Raw genomic sequence first — 20,148 nt, forward strand, 5'->3', positions numbered from 1 at the left:
GGGTTGGAAGGGACCTTAAAGACCATCTGGTTCCAAACCCCCTGCCATGAGCAGGGACATCTTCCACCAGACCAGGTTGCTCAGAGCCCCATCCAACTTGGCCTTGAACCCTGCCAGGGAGGGGGCAGCCACAGCTTCTCTGGGCAACCTGGGCCAGTGTTTCACCACCCTCATGGGGAAGAATTTCTTCCCAATATCCAATCTAAATCTGCCCTCTTTTAGTTTAGAGCCGTTCCCCCTTGTCCTATCACTACACCCCCTTGTGAAAAGTCCCTCTCCATCCTTCCTGTAGCCCCTTCAGGTACTGGCAGCTGCTCTAAGGTCACCCCGGAGCTTTCTCTTCTCCAGACTGAACAGCCCCAGCTCCCTCAGCCTGTCCTCGTAGGAGAGGTTCTCCAGCCCTCGGATCATCTTTGTGGCCCTTTTGAAGCTTACTTGAAGAGCAGCCACTCCAACTCAGAGAATCACAGAATGGTCGGGGTTGGAAGGGACCTCTGTGGGTCATCCAGTGCAACCCCCTGCTGAAGCAGCGTCACCCAGAGCAGGCTGCACAGGACCTTGTCCTGGCAGGGCTTGAATATCTCCAGAGAAGGAGACTCCATAACCTCCCTGGGCAGCCTGGGCCAGGGCTCTGTCACCCTCAGAGGGAAGAAGTTCTTCCTCGTGTTCAGCTGGAACTTCCTCTGCTTCAGTTTGTGCCCATTGCCCCTTGTCCTGTCACTGGGCACCACTGAAAAGAGCTTGGCCCCATCCTCCTGACACCCACCCTGCAGATATTTAGAAGCATTTCTAAGGTCTCCTCACAGCCTTCTCTTCTTCAGGCTGAACAAGCCCAGCTCCCTCAGCCTCTCCTCGCAGGAGAGATGTTCCATCTCCAACTCATACCCAAAGAGGCCCTTTCTCCAGACGGCTCATTTGGTGCCAGACGGGAAGTATCCGCAGTCCACCCCACTCTTCTCAAACACTTCAGTCACGGCAGAAACGCTTCCTGCTACCACTCCGCTCCCGTTACCGCCGAGGGCCTGTTTCAAACCGAACCCTAAACTTTCGATGCAATGTAAGAATTGAAACAAACTTTGTTCTTTGTGCCTAAACCCTATGAACACAGCTGCCAAAAGGAATCATCGCAGCTTTCACCTCTCGTGCCTTCTGCGCTACATCCCAGTATGTTTTGGTACGCAATCCCAGGCCACAGGCTAAAAAATGTGTACACTTCTACAGCTAAACTTGCAAATTTAAGAATAACTGTTCAGAGGGTGAAGGGGATATTTTTTTACAATTCAAAGCAACTTTGGAACATAAAAGCAAAATGCTGCAGAAGAATTAGAAAGAAAATCTTCAAATGACACATACAAATGAGCTAAGATGCCACTTTGAATGGGGACAAATGAGACAACTTTACTCGCATTTTGCCTGAGCAGGCACAAATACACCCTACTGTAGCAGCAGCGTTTGCGAGCTGTAATTAAAAGACCGAACGACAGAGCTTTTCACGAATATGAACAGATCTACCAGTACAAAGCACACAGGGATGCTGCTCCCAGCTAGTCTCAAAAAAGTATCTGCTTGTCAAAGAGCTACTTCCTGGCCTAGGTACAGAGATACTGCGACTCCAGAACATCAGGCTGCCCACCGAGTCCATCCGTACCCATAACACTGCACCTTTCTGAACTGATCCCACCACTTCTGTCAGCAATTTAAGTACAGCCATCACGTGCTGGTATATACTATACCATTATTTCAATCTGTTCTGACAGCTGCCAGAGCTGTGGCTGCTGTTAATCTGCCTTTCTAAGTGCAGTCAGTGTCAACTGATTTGGGATTGACTGCAAGCTGTGGTACAGGAAGATCATGAGCAATTTATTTTGTTTGGGTTTTTCTACCTGATGAACGTTGCTGTGTAGGGTGAGCTGACACAGCTTAGGTTCCTAAAATTAAGGCAACTGTACCAGTGCTGAAAAACTCCTACAAATACTGCGTATAAGTCACAGGTTTAAAGCCAGAAGGCACCATTAAATGATTTCCTGTTAGTTCACGTCATTCTATTGCGTTAAGTTCTAACGTGTCAAACCCAGTAAGTTATTAAACCAAGCTACCTTCTCCAGAGGTGCAATAATTTTTTAATTTGAAAACAGAGATGGAGTATTTGTTACCCCCCCAAATAGTCTGTTGTAACGAGGGAAAAGTGTAATCTTCCTGCTAAAAATGTGGGGTTTTTTTTAAATTATCTTCAGGTTCAGGCTACTGGTTCTTGCTCAGCGTTTCTCTGCTGGGATAGAGGGGCCTTTGGTAGTTTTTCCATATCATTGTATCTTCAATATACATGTATATTAATCAGTCATCTTAATGTAACACAGTATGAGCTCTTGCACAACTTTCCTCCACTGCTGAATCATCTGTGGTTCTGTGCCTTACCCAGTATTTCAACATCTTCCCTGAAATGTATGCGCTCCTTCCTTACCTAAATAAGGCTACATAACAATAAAGTTTTCCCCTACTGCTCACTTTTCTCCTATTTCCACAAGAAGTGTTTTAGCATCTTGGCTCACAATAAGAACTTTCGTCCAGTTCTAACCTTTAATCCTCTGTAGGATAGTTGCCTTATTCCTAGAATCAGCGATTTTGGAGATCTTTCAAATTCTGTGCTCCTACGTACATAACCTGGCATTTAGTTGTATTGAAATGATACAAGTCACACATTATGAACTTAAATTAGCAAAAAAAAAAATCTAAGCAGTCTTTAAAATAAATGTCATTTTTTGCTTTCTACCCAAAAATTGTGGAAGAAAATTGACTAATAAAGGCCTTAGAACCTTGCCCAGGAAACCTTTTTGGAAATGCCAATGATTCTTTACGGACATCTTGAAGGGTAGTTGTCAGTGGTAGAAAGCATTTGACTTCTTACACCCATTCTTGGCTTGAAGGTCCACATTTGCTTTGGCAACATGAAGCAACATTTCACATGATCACATGATCATTTCACATGATCTCACACAGAAAGAGCATGTCCGATACTTTGCACTTCCCGCCCCTGGACAAATATTCAAGCTTCCAAATAAAATGGATTTGCACATCAGCACTACCACAACTGCCACACCGCACCCCCACCCCACAAACAGGAACAGTTCAGAGCCTAGTGACAAATTAAGAATAAAGCTCAAGCTGCACTTACATTTTGACACATCAGCAGATACATTAAAATGCTGCCATTTTATTCTGTTCAATGTTTCAAGTAATAAGCAATACCGGTAAGGAAGACAGGAAATTAAACATTTACATCCTTCTTCCCCCAACACTTCCTTCCATCCTTCCAATCCTGAATGTCAAAGCCTACAGTCTTTACCCAGACTCGCTTCACAGCTTTCAAATTAGGAAAATGTAGTTTCACAGGCAATTCTTTAGCTTGGAAGAGCTGCAACTAAATAGAAACCCATCTGTTCATATAGGTTCAAGAGACATTTTTGCTAACTTCCCATCAGCTGAATTTAAGTAGATGGATCCTGCTGAAGAAGTGGCTAATAATTCATTACGTGGCAATTTTCAGAAGCAGCCTTACAGGACCTGTGATAATTTTGGTATCTTATCTTCAAACCAGTAGCATGTTATTTCACATACAAACTCCCTTTAATTATCCAGACTTATCTGAGAAATTACTAGTCAACTAAAAGAGCGAGACTAAATGATAGCATTATTTAATAACCTTCCTCAACTGTCCGCACAGCATTGGCACCCAAGCTGTTCACAAGTCAGTTTCTGAACCAGTTCAGCATTTTCAGCTAAACTAATCAGTGCAACATACTTTAAGACAGCCTCTTGTCAGCTGTAGTAGCAGTAGTTGAGCATCTAGGTACAGACTGGCAGTCACCCAGACAAACGCCCGCGTGATGAATTTGACCTCAAGAACACATACAAAATAAAAGCCACAGTACAGGGCCAGAAGAGACAGAAAGCTTGCTACAAAAAAAAAAGATACATAATCTAATTGGGCCTTGACTTTTAAAGCCAATTTCCCTCTCACATTGTTTCAGCTGGTGCTACAAAAACAATTCTTTCTCATGCTGTCAGGACTCAGGATCTCATGGCCGCTGCCACATCCAACCCAAACTGCCCGCTTTCACACACTAAGGTCTTTTTGGCAGGGAAGGAAGTGCTGGTAGCCTATAGGTGCATACTTTGGGAAGATGTTCTGCTTCTGCCATATTTAACAAGGCAGGAAAGGTACAGCAGGAAACAGAGGCACTGAAATCCCTTTGCCAACACTGATCTGCTCTCAGTCTACAAGGTGGACAAGATTCGCTGGTGCTACAGTAAAAGTCTGAATACTCTGCAATTATAAATTTGGCTGAAGCCACGTTGTAACCTTTTTCATGATTTCATCTGTTTTCTAAAATTGCGATGTCCTGATGTCCAGTATGAAGATAAACATCATACAGCTATAGTCATATTTATCATGTAGCAACTAGGCACCTGCTCTTCCACTCCAATTTCAGTTACAGTTCAGCAGCAAGCACTGCTGTAGCAAAAGTTGACCATGATTTGTCAGCAGATAACCGTGAAACACTGTTGAAAGCTACAAAGGTAGATAATATGGTGGTTAAGGAAGATATGAGATGCCTCTTACTATGGGCTTCCTCTGTGTGTTAACATAAACTGGGAGGAATGAGACAAGAAGATGACACTCGATAGTGCAGTATCTTCCTCCCCCCAGACATTCAAAACAAGGGTAAACGGTGGTGGTTCTTGCAGAAGAGTTCTGTAACAGGTTATCTTTTTCACCATATTTAATCAGTCAGGTTTTTTCCAATTAGGTTAGAACCAACCAAAGGGAAGCGATTTTAAAACAGTTATGTCAAGGGGAGAGTCAGATGTAACACACTGTAGTATATACTTGCTATACAGGGTCTTTTTCAAATAAAATTTCCAGTTACATCCTGAAGTGTCTAAGCACCAAAACAGTAACCATTTAAACCATTTTAAAAGCTGCTTCTCACATAGGAAAAGGTCTGCCCAGCAATTCAGATCTTGAACTAGATCCTTCCATTATTATTAATTTCATATGTGGTTTATAATACACTCCAACTACAGCTGAAGATCAGTATACACTGACTCCTACCGCCCATACAAAAGTAAAATGAAGTCATAAGCCTTTTCCTGATACATCAGTCATCATGCACTTGCTATATGTCAGTCTTCTCAGGTGCCAGCTCTCAGGTGAAACAGCAATATAATCTGGCATTTTCAGAATGGCTCACATACAATGTTATGACGTTAACTGCAGATTTCCTCAAGCCTTTTGTCGCTGGATGCCAGGAAACAGACAGGCAGGAGCTGCCCTCACATATGACTATTCCAGCCTAGCAATATCCCATTTCTACAACTAGGATGCCAGCTCACACCTCAGCTTCAGCAGACCCGTAGTTCATTCTCTAAGCCATAGATTTTAGCTTTTAAATTTTTTAGTTCTCCTTGAATTTTACGGGTTAGTCTGTTTCCTTGGCGGACTTCATGTAGAATTGCAAGATCCTGGTCTGGTCCAATATTCAGAGTCACCTAAAAAGGAAAAGAAAAACAGATTACAAAAAACAAAGCTGTAGAGAATACAATTAAGAGAGTATTACGACGAGAATATGAGGGAGAGAACTCTAAAAGAGACCCTTTGCAACTAGCAAAGAGGATGCTTAAGCAAATGTTACTAGGACAACACATACCACCAATACGAAAACGTTCCAGAACCAAAAATAAAGAACAAAGCTTTCATACATTACAGTGTTATATTACTGGCGAGGAAGAAATCTGGACAGAATATAATCAACTTTACCCATAACCTGTTGACTCCTCTCTACTTCCTGTATTATTCAGAGACCCACAAAAAGAGACAAGTTAAAATATTTATCAACTAACTTATCTAGTTCTAAGTACCTCTCTCGATATGATGACATTTTGTCATCGTTTGCTACTAGAACTAGCGGCGGTCTAACTGCTGCGGCCAACCTGCTGCCTTCTGAACTGCATCCGATTCAAGAGCAGTTCAAGTACAACACCTAGCCTCAGGCCATGCCATATAGCCCCCACTGAGCCAAACAAAGGCTGCTGGATAATCACAATTCCTGATGGCAAAAGCCAGCCAGGGCTGCCATTTCCTGTCACCCTGGAACTGGATGGCATGCCAGCCCAGTCACTTCCAACAGCAGAGCGGCACACCCTTGGCAGCTGCTCTCAAAGCCCGCTTTTCTCTCGACCCTTTAGAGCGTCTCATTGCCATCATGTAGTTCTTGGTCAAAGATGTGAATATGCAAATCAGGAAATTTAGCCATCTGTAAGTCATTTTGATCCCTAGCAATGAGAAGGATTTAAAGATCCCTCTGGAAACTTCCAGCAAGTATTTTGTTCCTCTGCCCTCTTGTGGTTAGAAGTGTAAAGAAATTAAGCATACAATTAAGAGCATGCCCGCAGTAACAAAACACACAGGTCTGTAGTGAAGGTATCACAGGCAATTTTTTCCCCCATTCACACACATATGCTGTTTAGTCTTTAAATAAAGTTTAAAAACCCACAGCGAAACAAAAAAATAAAAATCCCAGCAAAGCCTCTAGTGAATACAAATGCGTTAATCTAAGTAAACCTAATGGTCCACCAAAAGTACAGAAAAAAGTGAAATGGTGGCACTGCCAGACTCCTGAGTCAGACAGACAAAAGCTATGCCTAGATCATCCTCTCCAGTATCTCTTAGATAACTGTCTCGTCCTAAACTCCAAGCAACATTAAGGCTGTGGCTTCCCTTCTAAGCTGTTCTGATGTTCATCTACACATCCGGAAGCTACTACAGAGTACACAGCTTCAACCTCCAGCCACAGTTTCTGCAGCGATTTTTGCAGAGTTACATATGAGAAATTAACCAAGGAATAAATAGAATATTCACAATACTGAAGTCAATGACCTACCTCTTCTTGGAACGAAAACAAATACTACAGCCCCCAGAAAGACAACCAGTTTTCTTTGCAGGATGTATTTCTGAAACAAACTACTGCCTTGCAATTTTGAGACAGCTAAGTGAGCTGCAGGTATCAACTCAGATCTTTCAGAGTTGCAACAAAATACCCAGCTAATGTATAATTAGGACAGCTCCTGGCAAGCTTGGTGCCTAACTGATTAACAAAGACAAATCTTTTTTTGCTTCATAATATACACAAGTGAGCAAGTTTTATCAAGTATGAATATCTAAAGGAGCACTTCGGAGAGAAGTTATTTCATTAACTCTAGGGAAATATTGCATTTCAATACTGAAAATACATCTCTACAGGTAACCCCATAACAGTCTGCCTCAGAAATTCTTAGCTATCACCTTAAAAAGCTGCTGCTCTACATCTTTCAACTTCTGCCGAAGCTGTTTAATGTCATTCTTGAAGCCTTCCACTTCCATATTACGACGTTTTTCCAAGGCCTCGTATCGCTTAGTCATCAGCTTCAGGCGCTTCCCCATCTTTTCTGAGCGTTCCTATGGAGATGAAAACTCAGTAGGGCACACAGAATAGAGGCTGCAAGATCATCACATAGCTAGCAGATGATTACAGACTAATTACCTTGAAGAGTTCTCTGCCAACATCTCCCTCCTCACGAACCCTAGCCAGCTCACCTTCCAGGGTGACACACTGCTCTCTGTACATGTTTGACAGATGCTGTTCCTGCATTAGCTGTTCTTGCAGTGACTAGGACATGGAGACACAGAGAGAATCAACTTACAAGCCAGTGCTCACAAAATTTCACCTGCTCTGGAAAAGCAACTGTGATCGACTGACAATATGACAGGCAAATAAAAATTAACAACTGGAGCTACAGCTAATGAAATAACTAGTTAAGGACAGTATTCTAAACACTACCTCCATTACCAAAACCTTTTCATTAAGTTACTAGTTCTGCATGACAGCTCATCATCAAAGAACTCTCTCCTCTTCCCCTTAAAAATAATATTCACCTAAAGCTGTAATTCCCCTTTTCACAACTGCTTGCCCCCTCTGCGTTTCAGAAGCATCTGCATTCAGTAGTAGATGAAAAAATTCCCAACCGACTGTTTACTTTCTAATTCTTTATTGCCCCGTTTACCCACTTCAGATCTTCCAACGTCTCACTAGAAGTATACCAGAAGTGGAAGAAAAATCCTGACTACTGTAGAAGAGCTGGGGGACACCAGTTGAAAGGATTTTTTTCTTCCCTGGTAACAGCAAGGAAGATATAGACGCTGCATTAGCTGGGAGCATTAATGCTAAAAGAAAGGCATGTGCAACAATCAGGTTAAGAACTGGTGGTCTTTACATCACGTGGCTTGCAGAAAAGTAGGGATTTGTTCTGGGCATAAAAGAAACTGACAGTGAAATGCTACCATAGATCCTAAGTGTACATTTTATCTGAAATTTGCAATGCTCATTTTGAGGCAGGAGATTGTTTTTTTACATTAGTGCCAATAACAATGTAACTTAAGGCAAGCCAGTACAGCTTTGAAACAGCTGCTAGCTACTGCCTATCTTTGCAAATCATAGAATAGTTTGGGTTGGCCCCATGACTTTTTAAGGCCATCTAGGTCCAAACCCCTGCCATGGACAGGCACATCTTCAAGTAGATCAAGTTGCTCAGAGCCCCATCCAACCTGACCTTGAATGTTTCCAGGGATGGGGCATCTGCCACATATCTGGGCAACCTATTCCAGTGTTTCACCACCCTCACTGTAAAAATATTTCCTCCTTATATCCAGCCTAAATCTACCCTCTTTTAGTTTAAAACCATTACTCCTTGTCCTATCGCAACAGGCCCTGCTAAACAGTTTTTCCCCATCTTTCTTCTAAGGGCCCTTTCAGTTCTGGCAGGCTGCTGCAAGGCCTCGCCAGAGCCTTCTCTTCTCCAGGCTGAAGAGCCCAAACACTCTCAGCCTTTCCACACAGGAGAGGTGCTCCATGCCACTGATTGTTTTTGTGCCCCTCCTCTGGACCCGCTCCAACAGCTCCATGTCCTTCTTGTGCTGGTGGCTCCAGAGCTGGATGCAGGACTCCAGGTGGGGTCTCACCAGAGAGCAGAGGGGCAGAATCACCTCCTTCGGCCTCCTGGCCAGGTGCTTGCAATTTTGTAGTCAAAGACCATTAAACAGATTCTACCCAGGACAGAAAAATTACCTTTATTTCTCTGCTGTGGAGTTTCCAAGCTCCATCATCTGCTTGAAGCATCCTTTTGGGATCTCTCTGCTTCTTCTCTCTTCCTGACTCCCTGCTGATAATAAGCTGATCCAGATCTTTGTCAAGTTTCCTCAACAGACTGTCCTTCTCTGCCATCCATGCTTTCTCATTGGCTCGGGCATCAAACCTGAGCTGGAGAAAGTCACGGGTACTCTCATATAAGAGACTTTGGGTCTTATGGAGTCTGCAAAAAGAAATCCCAGTGGAGTTAATTCACTACTTTCCTAGTTCCTACCTTAATTTCCTCTGTCATCATCGCAAGTTAGAAACATGGAAGAAAAAGATAGGTGCTTTCCTAATGAGTGTAGTTCTTCTCATGTAATGGAAGAGGTGATATTCATCCAACAAGAAATCGGATATGTAGATTATTCCATTCATTTCTTTCCACACACACTACAAAACAGATGGCTGCACAATTTGCTTTTCTGCCTGCTGCAGCAACCAACACATTGAAAGCCAGAATATTTCTGCTGTTCCGCTCTCTTCTCATCTCATGACTACATCCAGATCATTCTCACACTCACTTATCTGTTATAGTTTTGATTTTGTCCTGATCCCTCTGATGCTGGACCTGGGCTTCCTCCATGTGAATCCGCCTGTCCTCCAGCAGTGCCTCCAGCTGTTCCTTGGCTAATAGTGTCTGTTCTTCTATCTGAGCTTGCAGGGCCTCCACCTGAACAGGAATACAAAGATATTGCTGAATAAAACCACAAAGCATCTCTGCTCCTGTCCTTGCAAGTTCCTTTTAAATTCCAGGATTTAGAGCAAAGAATCTATCCACGAATATCTTTGAGAGTTCTAATATCTCAAATCTTTATTCTTGTTTTAATGATAAGGATTTCAAACTATTAAAACATTTTAAGAAATAAATCATGCTATAGACAAGACAGGCATATTATAAGCAGCAGCAATAGACACGATATATTGGAAAGATTTAAACCACACACAGGACACAACAAATCCTGTGGAACACACAGAGACACTTCTGTCCCTATGCTATCACCTTCCAGTGAAGTGGTGAGACAAAAATACCCAAATTCTAATAACGCAGCAAATACACATATTTGGAACAAAAGAAATTATTCAACCAGAATGAATTGTTAAATGCAAACAGGATAACGAGTGAAGGAGAGGGATGCAAAGAATCTTGATCTAGGGCACATAGTCAGGGAGACACAAATTCGAACACGTAATTGAAAAATGTACATCTGGCCTATGTGTAAGAAACTATCTGAAAAAACTTGGCGTGAATTTAGATTGCTTATTTTTATGAAAATTTTGTATGATACTTTTGCTCCAGAATAAATGTTGTTAGACAGCTAACTGGCCACTAGGTCAGTCACCACTGCCCTTGAACAAAAAACAACAACAAAAATATGTCTATCTGCTGTACAAGTTCTCTTCAATTTGCTTCTCTTGACTCAAGCTTCCTCATGCTTTACATACAGCTTCTGCTGTCTTCCCCAGTTCATGATTCTGTACATTTTATCTTTCATACTGTCCTGCTATCTACACCCTCTCTCTCACTGAAATCTAGCAAAGGGAACATTTCATTGTACTAGTGCATCTTATCAGGGCTGCCTAATTCCATCTCAGGCACATTGCTTTTGTCAGACTTCCACAAAATACCCAACCCTGCAGATCATCTGTAGGTTTAATGTAAATTGGCCACAATCACATTCTGGGAGATAACATCAATCACATTCTATATTTAAGGGCAACATATTCAAGTTGACATTACTGGAACATCTGCTTATGTAAAGCTTCCAGAAGAATCACTCAAGTTCTTAAATGTAAGCCTACGTTCACCACAAAGCAGCAGTTAAGGAAGCTGATAGAAAGTGGGAATCCACAGTAAGATGTGGCGACTGATAAAATTGGCACGTCTACATTTTATGTAAGCAGTTTAGCTGTCACCATAATTTCCTGCACATCCAGGAATTACATTTATTGGTTAGCAAATGTTTTTACCTGAAGTAGAAGTGTTTGATTATCTCTCTGATATCGCTCAGGACTTTCTGGTTTCTCCCCTTTTGCTGCTGGTGTTGAAGTGCTCCTCTTAGTGCCTATTACAGAAATTTAACAGAAGCACGAAAGGGTTTTGCAATCTACCTTCAGTACCTTTCCAAGCATGAAATACAGTATGTTCTGGTATGCCTACAAAAGCAGGAAAAAGCTTGCCACTGCTACAGTCACAAGAACTTGTAGGAGGGCTAGCTAGAAGAAAAGAGCTTCAGAACTCATGGTGATCATATACCTCTATTCCACACTAACACAGCACTTTATTTAGGCAACCTATTATTTTTCTTGGCATATATGGAAAGCAAGCTTAAATTTTCTTAAATAAATGATGAATAGGCAGATTAGACAGCTGCACAAGCATCAAGCCTTGAATGAGTTTTGAGCTTGTTAGCTAATTTCAGCCAATCTGGAAAAGGCAGCTCTTTCAACAAGAAAATCAGTAAGTAGGCATGCAGACCCACACTACTGTCTGCACTACAGGCAGGCAGAACCCCACACCTTGGCATGGTGGTGGCTAAGGGTGCCTGTCCGGTTGGTAGCTGCATAGCTCCAGAACAGCCACTCCACAGTCGTACCAGCCTCTTCCTTAGCTGAGATCATGGACATGAGAACCAGCACAGGTTATTTTAAAAGATTTTGAAGGGAAGCCAAGAATACTGCATATATATGTATGTACACATGGATACATTTAGGGAACTTAATGGAGGTATACCATAGTATTCACAGTAAGGAATTATTTTGGTATACCAGACACAAACACACAGAGAAACAAGTACCAGCAGCTGAGCTGCTGTTAGATCGGCTTGGTGTGGTACCTGTCCCAGAAGTACCATTTCGTTCACGTGGCTCTCTGGATTTAGCTGCCCTTTGCAGAACAGTAACCTGTAGAAACAAGATATCTGCGCTGAACATCTGACTTCTCCAAAGTCGCAATGGTCAAGAAGAAATCTTAAAGAGTAAAATGAGATAACCAAAAGAACAGCATTACCTTATTTCTACTACAAGACAAGGAAGACATTCACAAGTGTAATGTCCAAAAAAAGTTTCCTTTATCATGGCTGAGTTTTGCCATTTCTGCCTCTTTTTTTTCCACCGAAACAACTGGAAAGTAATCCTGCCTTTGCTGGCTTCATTAGTATGAAAATCAGCACCCTCAGCAGGAAAAGGAGCATTTTAGGGACAGAGAGGAGAAAAGGAAGGTGAAGATGAAGATTATGTTATTTCCTTCTTCCATACTCCTTCTTGCCTTACCAAAACAGAGAAACATGAAGCTTGATTTATCAGCACACTCACTCAAGCTACTGAACAAGCCTGGGATAAAAGCTAACCGATAAAACTATTGAAACAACTCAACTGTTGAAATGAAACCCACTTAAAAAGAGGAGGCCATGACAGAGCAGGTTGGAGCCCCAGTGTTTATCTTGAGGTCGATGCTATATAAAAGACCTAATTTTAGAGCTACCCTGTATCAGGGAATTTTAAAACTTCTGTGAGATTTTTGCACTGCTTGAGCAGTGCAGAGCAACCAAAAACAACGCAGCAGATTTCAGCCTTTTTCTGCACCTTATTCAAAGACAAATCCTATATTCCATCATATTCTCTGTAGGTCGAATCATTCATAACTTTAAGTAGGTTCAGCTACACTGCCCTTCATATCCACTGCCATTCAATCAATTTGACATTCCTTCTGAAAAAAAGTGATAAAACATTGCCTAGAGGGGATGGCTCTTCTGCAGCCTCCTGCCCAGCAAACTGCTGCAGCAGCCTGAAGACTGCTTTGCTCTTTACCGCAGTGCTAATTACCACCTCACCACGGCACTCAGATAGCTGATCTTCAAACACCGCACCTGGTTATTTTCGGCACTTCCTTTTTTAATATTTCTCTTTGTGGTGTTCTCTCCAGCTTCACAATGACCAGTTTCTAGATAGCTTCAGAGTCCTACCTGACATTTAGGAGGCTGATCTGGAGGTATAGTTTGAAGGTAGAAGGGGTAACAGCACCCACTTCCAGTGTACTTGTTCCGACCTATCTGTCAGCAGCTATACCAAAGCCTGATGTTGCTACAGATCCCTCCTGCTTTGGGCTCATTTAGCACTTCTGATGTGTGGGACAGATCTGGTCTGTAGTCGCTCTCTAGGGTACGGATCTTCATGTTACAATCAAGAGAAGAGTTCTACAGAAAAATGGAACTTGCCTTATGTGGAGGCTCCTTGTGAAAATACGTAACTTCTTTGTCTGTTCCCACTAAAGCCAGGAGATGTTGAATTTTTTTTCGATCCTCCAGTTCCCTGGAATTCAAATAAAGTGGTCAGTACATTGCTATTTTTAAATACATCAAGATATTATGACACAGTGTTGTTCTAGTTTATTTGTTAATACCTACAAGGTTTCCAAACTGTTGCAGTTCTTGAGAATACTGCTTTAGAAACAAACTCCCACAGACATTACTGATGTTGCCAATATAATAAGAACACCATCAGTTCTGCTGGCATCGGGGAGCGTTCCTTTTTTCAAATATGACAATACTACATAGGCAAATACCGCAATAGCACATGGTAGTAAAAAAAAAAAAATCACATTCCAGAGTTATGAACTACCTCAAATCCTTTCAGATTGTAAGAATCATTATTTTTAAAGCAAACTACATTAAGGGCTGCATCAGGCTTTCCGTCACACTCTTGAGAAGTGCCAAAGCACACCAATGAACATTTTGACTTGAGTTCTTAGAGCTTTAACAAAAAAATTGATATTTTCACCCACAAACGTTCCAAAGAAGGTTGGGAACTCCTTTGCCACTGGCAGCTGCTCTAGTACAGCAGGTTATATTCCAGTTCATCAAGTAACCATTTGCTTTAGTCTGTATTTTCTACTTGAACTTCAGTGTTTTTAGGGCTGTGGGAGGAAGTTTTTCTAGGTAGGTGTAAGGTCTGCTTAAATCAGAACCTCCACATTCAACCTGGCAACTCACAGTTCAAATCAGAATCTATGTTCAACTTCCAGTCTTTCTTCTACTACTGGAATAGGAAGAATAATAAGTGGAAACATATTTAGCAGCCCAAACAGATTGCATTGCAACTCCAAGACTGGTGTGATTTCATAGGAGTCTCCCCCCAGGAAGTGTGGCATAATTGCTTCTCTGCAGACTCCAGATCGGGACGAGAACTAGAACAGAATGTATGCAATTGCTACTGCCAGTGACCCAGCCCACCATCTAACAGAGCACACCTGATTTTCAGCCGGTCGTTCTCCGAGTAAAGACGAAGGACATGTTCCCTCTCCTGGAAGAGGTAGACTTGCATATCACTCAAAGCCTTTTGCAGCTCTGCAACCTCCTCTTCTCGCTGACGTACTTCCCATTGCAATTTGTGCTAGACAGAGAGGATGAGGCACTTGAAATGATACAGAGCATTAGGCAACACTTACAAACTTCAAACTGCTTGTGCCCTGAGCTGGTAACTGGTATAGAATCACTGCCAGTCCAAGTGGATTATTTTATTCTCTTACAAAATTTGACCAGACGAGGGCAGTATCGTAAAATTATTAAAAAAGTGCTTCGACAGGGAGCTCAGAGCCCTGAGAGTTACTGTTACTACACAACAGTCAAACAAGGCCTAAGCTGGGGCGTCCAGCTTCCAGTGGTTGCACTTCTGCACTGGTGATCACAGTGGCACAGGTGTGGGGAGTCTGACATCAACAAAAACCTAGCAAAGCCTCTCTAACAGTACTTACTCTTAGAAGAAATTACTGAAGAATAAACACTGAAATATTTGCATGGTTTAGTAGTGAGAAATTCGGCTAGCTACTAAGTTTCATCAACAATTTTCTATCTGGTGGAAAGCTAACAAACCCTTCAGAAAATTATTCTTGTAGAAGCAAAGGCGCTATTTTGGAACCTGCTCATCTTTTTCCCATATGCTGGAAGTATCTTGTAGGCCAGAAATTTCCTGAGGGCTCTCAGGCCGCTTCAAGCATGGCCAGTAGTTGAGGAGGCACCCAAACACCTCAGAAGTGATCGTTCTGTTATTCCCAAGGGATCACTCACAATTAGAAAGATGACTGCTACACAGATGCACGCTGTAAGGCGTATCAGAGCACGGAAGTTACAGCTAGTCTGTAACTTTTTTTTTCTCTTAAAAGTAAAAATTTCTTAGATTTTGGAGTTTCTTTTAAATTCATGTTTGTTTGCTTTGCAGTACATGGCCAAGCTTATGAATTCCATAGCAGTAACTAGAAATTATATCTGTATCTGGAAGCTCATTAAATTTGGACAGAAGAGCACACATTCTTCACTATAAGAAGCAAGGGAAAGAAATTGGACAACATGTGAACTGAACATCTCAGTTGAACTCAGGGTTCAATTTATAAAAAACCAGAAACAAACAACCCACAGTGAAGATATAACCAAACTGTAACAACTTAAGAATAGAACAATATCCTACAGGCATGTTTCCCTTTGCTTTGACAGAAGATAGACAGCTAGATTTTACAACCAAACCCTGAAATCTACTTATTTCTTCTTAGTTCAGTTCTATCACATCACCAATAAATCTTAAGACCACTTGTGCTGATTTTTCAACTGAAGAAAAAAATATTCAGTTCATGTAAGAATATGTAGCCCATCATAATTCAAAAACTTGTTTCCTAACCTGCTCATCATACGTTTCTTTGTATCTCTCCAGCCTTTTTACCAAATCCTCATGTTCCTCATCAAAGTCAGCAATCTTCTTGCGGTAGTATTCCAGCAGCTCCCGGGAGGGACGGAGAAAGGCCAAGCGCTCACTGATCGAAGGGAGAGGAGTAAAGTCCTCCTGACTGGGAGACTGAGAACTAGCACATCTGGATGAGACATGGGGGTTTGCCAGCCTGGACGGAAACAGTTTCTAATGATGTGTAAGCTTCAGACAATAAAATAAAAAACTTGCTAAAACAGTTAAAAATAAATTTTCAGTTTTAACACAGATTCAATTTTAAACACAGATTAGCTTGTCTGTGTTCCAGGTGTTAACAGGAGATCACAGCATTTAGGAAAACCAAAAGCTTTGGTGTAGAACTTCCAGGCTTACTATACTGCGCAGATGAGGCCAAATAATGGAAAAGGGAGAAAGAAAAACGTTCTGGAAGGAAAGTCTCATAGGTTACTTGGGGAGGGCAAATGTGAAAGGAAGAGGAGGCAAGAAAAGGAGGAGAGAACAAAGGGGACAAAAAGTCCATTGCAGTGTGATTAGAAGCAGCAGCCACTGTAAGACAAACAGGAAGATGGTAATCTGTGGCAGAACCACTGTCTGATATCCGGAGACAAAAACGCTCTCTAAAAAAAAGTCTGTTGAATAAAGACAATAATTCAGGTTAGCTGATGCACCAGCCTCTGCAGTTTAAGGTGGAGAACTAGCAATCCACGTGCTTCCCTTTCTGGTGAACTTGATGTTCTTATCCATGTCCACCCTTCATAGTGAAATAGAAGCTTCCAAGTTCTTGAATCTTATGTGGAGGTACTAGATGGAAAGCATGTCAATATTAGGTAAATCAAATCAAGGACATGTATATGTCACCGCATATGTCATTTTTTTAATTTTAAGTAATGTTTACTGCATTCAAACATCTAATCTGCTCAACAAGCACTGAATTTGCAAATAGAGCTGCACAAAGAGTTCAAGTTTCTCTTGGAAAGTGTTCTTTTTGTTATTTATGTTGATCTCACAAAGACTTTTTTACTGATACCACAAATAACAGAACTAAAGCTAGGAAAGCCTGTTTAGTAAAGATCTGCTCAACTTGACAAAAACACCATCCAGAATCCGATTCTGGAGCCAGTGCCAGCATTTTGATCACAAGGCGACCTGGCAGGTGACACAGAAGCAGCAGTGACCTTCACGGCCAGCTGCTTGGATCAGAACACCAACGTCCTACACCCATCGCAGCATGCCAGGCTCCCTCACTCCCGGCACTGTAGGAAAGCATTAAATACGCAGTAAAACAGTTATTTCATGTTGGAACTTACCCACCAGCCGTGCCCAGAAGTGCCTTAAACGACACACTCGGAAAAATAAACCACAGCAACAGAAGAGAAACAGGCAGCACAAGCACGAGGTGAGTACTTTATTACTGAACTAAAGAACAGCAGAAAGGCGTAAGGATAAGGAAACACAGCAGGTCCGAGAGCGGGCGAAACGGTGCCTGACGTTCAGCCTGCCTACCGGACGGAGAGGGCGAGGCTCCGGGCCCACAGCCCGCAGAGCGGCCTCGGGGTGGGGGGGGGGGGGGGGGGGGGGGGGGGGGGGCGGCAGCCCCCACGCTACCTTCGGCGGCGAGCGGAGGTCCCCGCGGAGCCGTCCGTCGCGCTCATGGCGGCCCCGCTGCCGGGCCGGGAGGCGCCGGGCCGGGGCTCGGCCGGGCCGGCCCCACCGCACAGGCCAGGGACGAGCCCCCGAGGCAGCCACCTCACGACCCGCCGCCGCGCGAGGCCCCCAACGGCAAAATAACCGGCGCCGCGCACCCCCCACAGCTTAAACGGCGAGGCCACCCGCCGCCCGCCGCCTCCTCCAATCACCGGCGGCCTTCCACGCGGGGCCGACGGCTTCCGCCAATCAGCGCTCGTGACACAGGCGGCAGGGTCTCCGCGCCGGGGCGTCTGGGAGTTGTAGTCCGTGGGCGGCCGGCGGGGCGGGGCGGTGCAGCCGGGCCTAGCAGCGTGGCGGGAGGCGGGGAAGGAGAAACCCGGGGCCTGGGGCGCGTCACCGTGTGTGTGAGGCGGCAGGGCTTACGGCTCCGGGCGTGACAAACGCAGCCTGCCGTGGGGACTCATTTCATCAGCAGCGGCACAAAAAAGAAAAAAACCCCCAAACGTCCATTTTCCTGTGAAAATCACCTCAGTGAAGCGCAGGGGTGGTGAAGCAGTCACAGGCTGAAACTCGGGCTGAACGTCCGCGTGCGTTTTTTAGACCATCTAGGTGCTTTTTAGCCTCTTCGTCCCCCATGGACCTCCCCATACCCAGCAGCGCTTAGCAGCGTTCTCATAATTGTCGCAACGCTCCGTTTCCTAATTTAGTTGCTCGGTGTGCTGGGGAAATAACCCGCACGCCAATGAGCCAGCTTTTTTCTTCACCGCCTCTTTAAAGAAATATGCTTTATTCCAAAAAAACCCCTACGCTTTTTTACAGAACTATGACGTTCTTCAATTTTCTCAACAATCACAGAAAAGAGGAGGGTGGATCGTTTTCTGGGCGAGGTCCGGGAGGAAGGCTGTGATCCTCCACGGTCGGACGAGCTGCTCGCTCCGCTCCTCGCGCAGCAGTCGGATATGTCGTGTGAGGGGCTGAAGTCTTCCCTCCGGGAAGCGATAAATAACTTCCAGGTGAGCCAGAAGAACAAAGACTGAGGTGGGGTGCACAAGTCCCAGCGTGGGCCAGCTTTTCAGAGACCGACGGCCCCCAAACTGGAGGGGGTAACGGAGAAAAGCGTAAAATTCTGTTGCAAAAAGAGTATCCTGCAGAGCTGATAAAATGGAAAAATGCCCCCGCGCAGGTTATTTGGAATTTTCAGCTTTTGACTCCTTTAGGACAACCTGCACCCTCCCCAGCAGCGCCTTCCGAGCCCTCCAGTAGCCCTAACATCCTCACACAAAACAAAACCAGCCTTCAGCAGCCCAGAAGGAAACCAGCAAAAGACTGGTTCTCTGAATGAAGCTTTTGCATGGATTAGGTGCTTTCTAGCACGGAGATTTTTCCCCACAGTATTCCTGGCTAAATCACTGTGTGTCTTGGAAATCGGGTGCATTGCTGATTCTGCTCTTGGGAATACAACACACATACACACGCATTTATTTCCTCAAAGGAGTCTGGTACAGCTCATCAGAAGAGAGGCACAACCTAATAATAAAAGAAAAGCAAAAATGGCTGGAGTACATAGAAATACAGTTTCAAGACACTGGTAAGGAAACATCTGCGCTCCACATGTTTTTACAGTCATAAAAGTGTCGGGCGCCCATGTCAGGAACCCCCTGCAAAAGGTAAGAAGACATTGCAACAACACAGTAACCACTGGTAAACGCGGTGTTTTATACAATCAGCCACCTCACAGCTGATCACGTTGCCCCTTGTCCTGTCGCTGGGCACCACTGAGAAGAGTCTGGCCCCATCCTCCTGACACCCACCCTGCAGATATTTATAAGCATTTCTAAGGTCCCCTCTCAGCCTTCTCTTCTCCAGGCTGAACAAGCCCAGCTCCCTCAGCCTTTCCTCGTAGGAGAGATGCTCCAGTCCCCTCATCATCCTCATAGCTCTTTCCTCTTACTACAACTTTTGTCAAAATTAACCATTCACATTGGAGCTGTTTCTTTCCCGTGTGTAAAACGTAGGTGACACCGCGTCGATCTGGCAGGGAAGCGATGCCAATAACTGCATTCACCTCTCTGGAGCAAACCTCATCAGCCTCACCGCAACGGGAGGAGGGAATTAACTTTTTCCAAGACCAAAGCCGTAGACCCGGAGCAAGACTGGAATAAACGGTGAGAGCAAACTGAGGTGAGGAGGACAGGACCAGAATCTTTTCGGTGGTGCCCAGCGACAGGACAAGGGGCAATGGGCACAAACTGAAGCAGAGGAAGCTCCAGCTGAACATGAGGAAGAACTTCTTCCCTCTGAGGGTGACGGAGCCCTGGCCCAGGCTGCCCAGGGAGGCTGTGGAGTCTCCTTCTCTGGAGATATTCCAGCCCCGCCTGGACAAGGCCCTGTGCAGCCTGCTCTGGGTGACCCTGCTTCGGCAGGGGGTTGGACTGGGTGACCCACAGAGGTCCCTTCCAACCCCTGCCATGCTGTGATTCTGTGATGCTGTGTGGAACACGGTGAACGCTGAAGGCAGGGCTCTGGTTAAAAAACCCCCACGCCATTCTTTTTCGAGCACTGCGTT

The 20,148-nt window shown here is 44.0% G+C and overlaps 1 protein-coding gene across 3 annotated transcripts; it reads right to left on the reverse strand.

Annotated features, from left to right (window-relative positions):
- Positions 1-3,214: 3,214 nt before the first annotated feature.
- CCDC77 (coiled-coil domain containing 77) lies at positions 3,215-17,622 on the reverse strand. 3 transcript variants are annotated; one of them, XM_075429218.1, is made up of 11 exons: positions 17,541-17,622; positions 15,891-16,107; positions 14,470-14,612; positions 13,439-13,532; positions 12,074-12,125; positions 11,193-11,287; positions 9,746-9,894; positions 9,162-9,405; positions 7,581-7,706; positions 7,343-7,495; positions 3,215-5,550 (listed from the first exon to the last, which is right to left on the reverse strand). In XM_075429218.1, exons 1-11 carry the CDS (start codon positions 17,585-17,587, stop codon positions 5,404-5,406), a joined length of 1,467 nt encoding a protein of 488 aa, XP_075285333.1. In that variant the 5' UTR covers positions 17,588-17,622; the 3' UTR covers positions 3,215-5,403. The 3 variants fall into 3 exon arrangements, with proteins under 3 accessions (XP_075285333.1, XP_075285331.1, XP_075285334.1); XM_075429216.1 differs by having other exon boundaries at positions 12,059-12,125; XM_075429219.1 differs by lacking the exon at positions 7,581-7,706 and having other exon boundaries at positions 12,059-12,125.
- Positions 17,623-20,148: the final 2,526 nt, after the last annotated feature.

The sequence above is a fragment of the Opisthocomus hoazin genome, chromosome 8 (genome assembly GCF_030867145.1).
Source record: "Opisthocomus hoazin isolate bOpiHoa1 chromosome 8, bOpiHoa1.hap1, whole genome shotgun sequence".
NCBI classification, from domain to species: Eukaryota; Metazoa; Chordata; class Aves; order Opisthocomiformes; family Opisthocomidae; genus Opisthocomus; species Opisthocomus hoazin.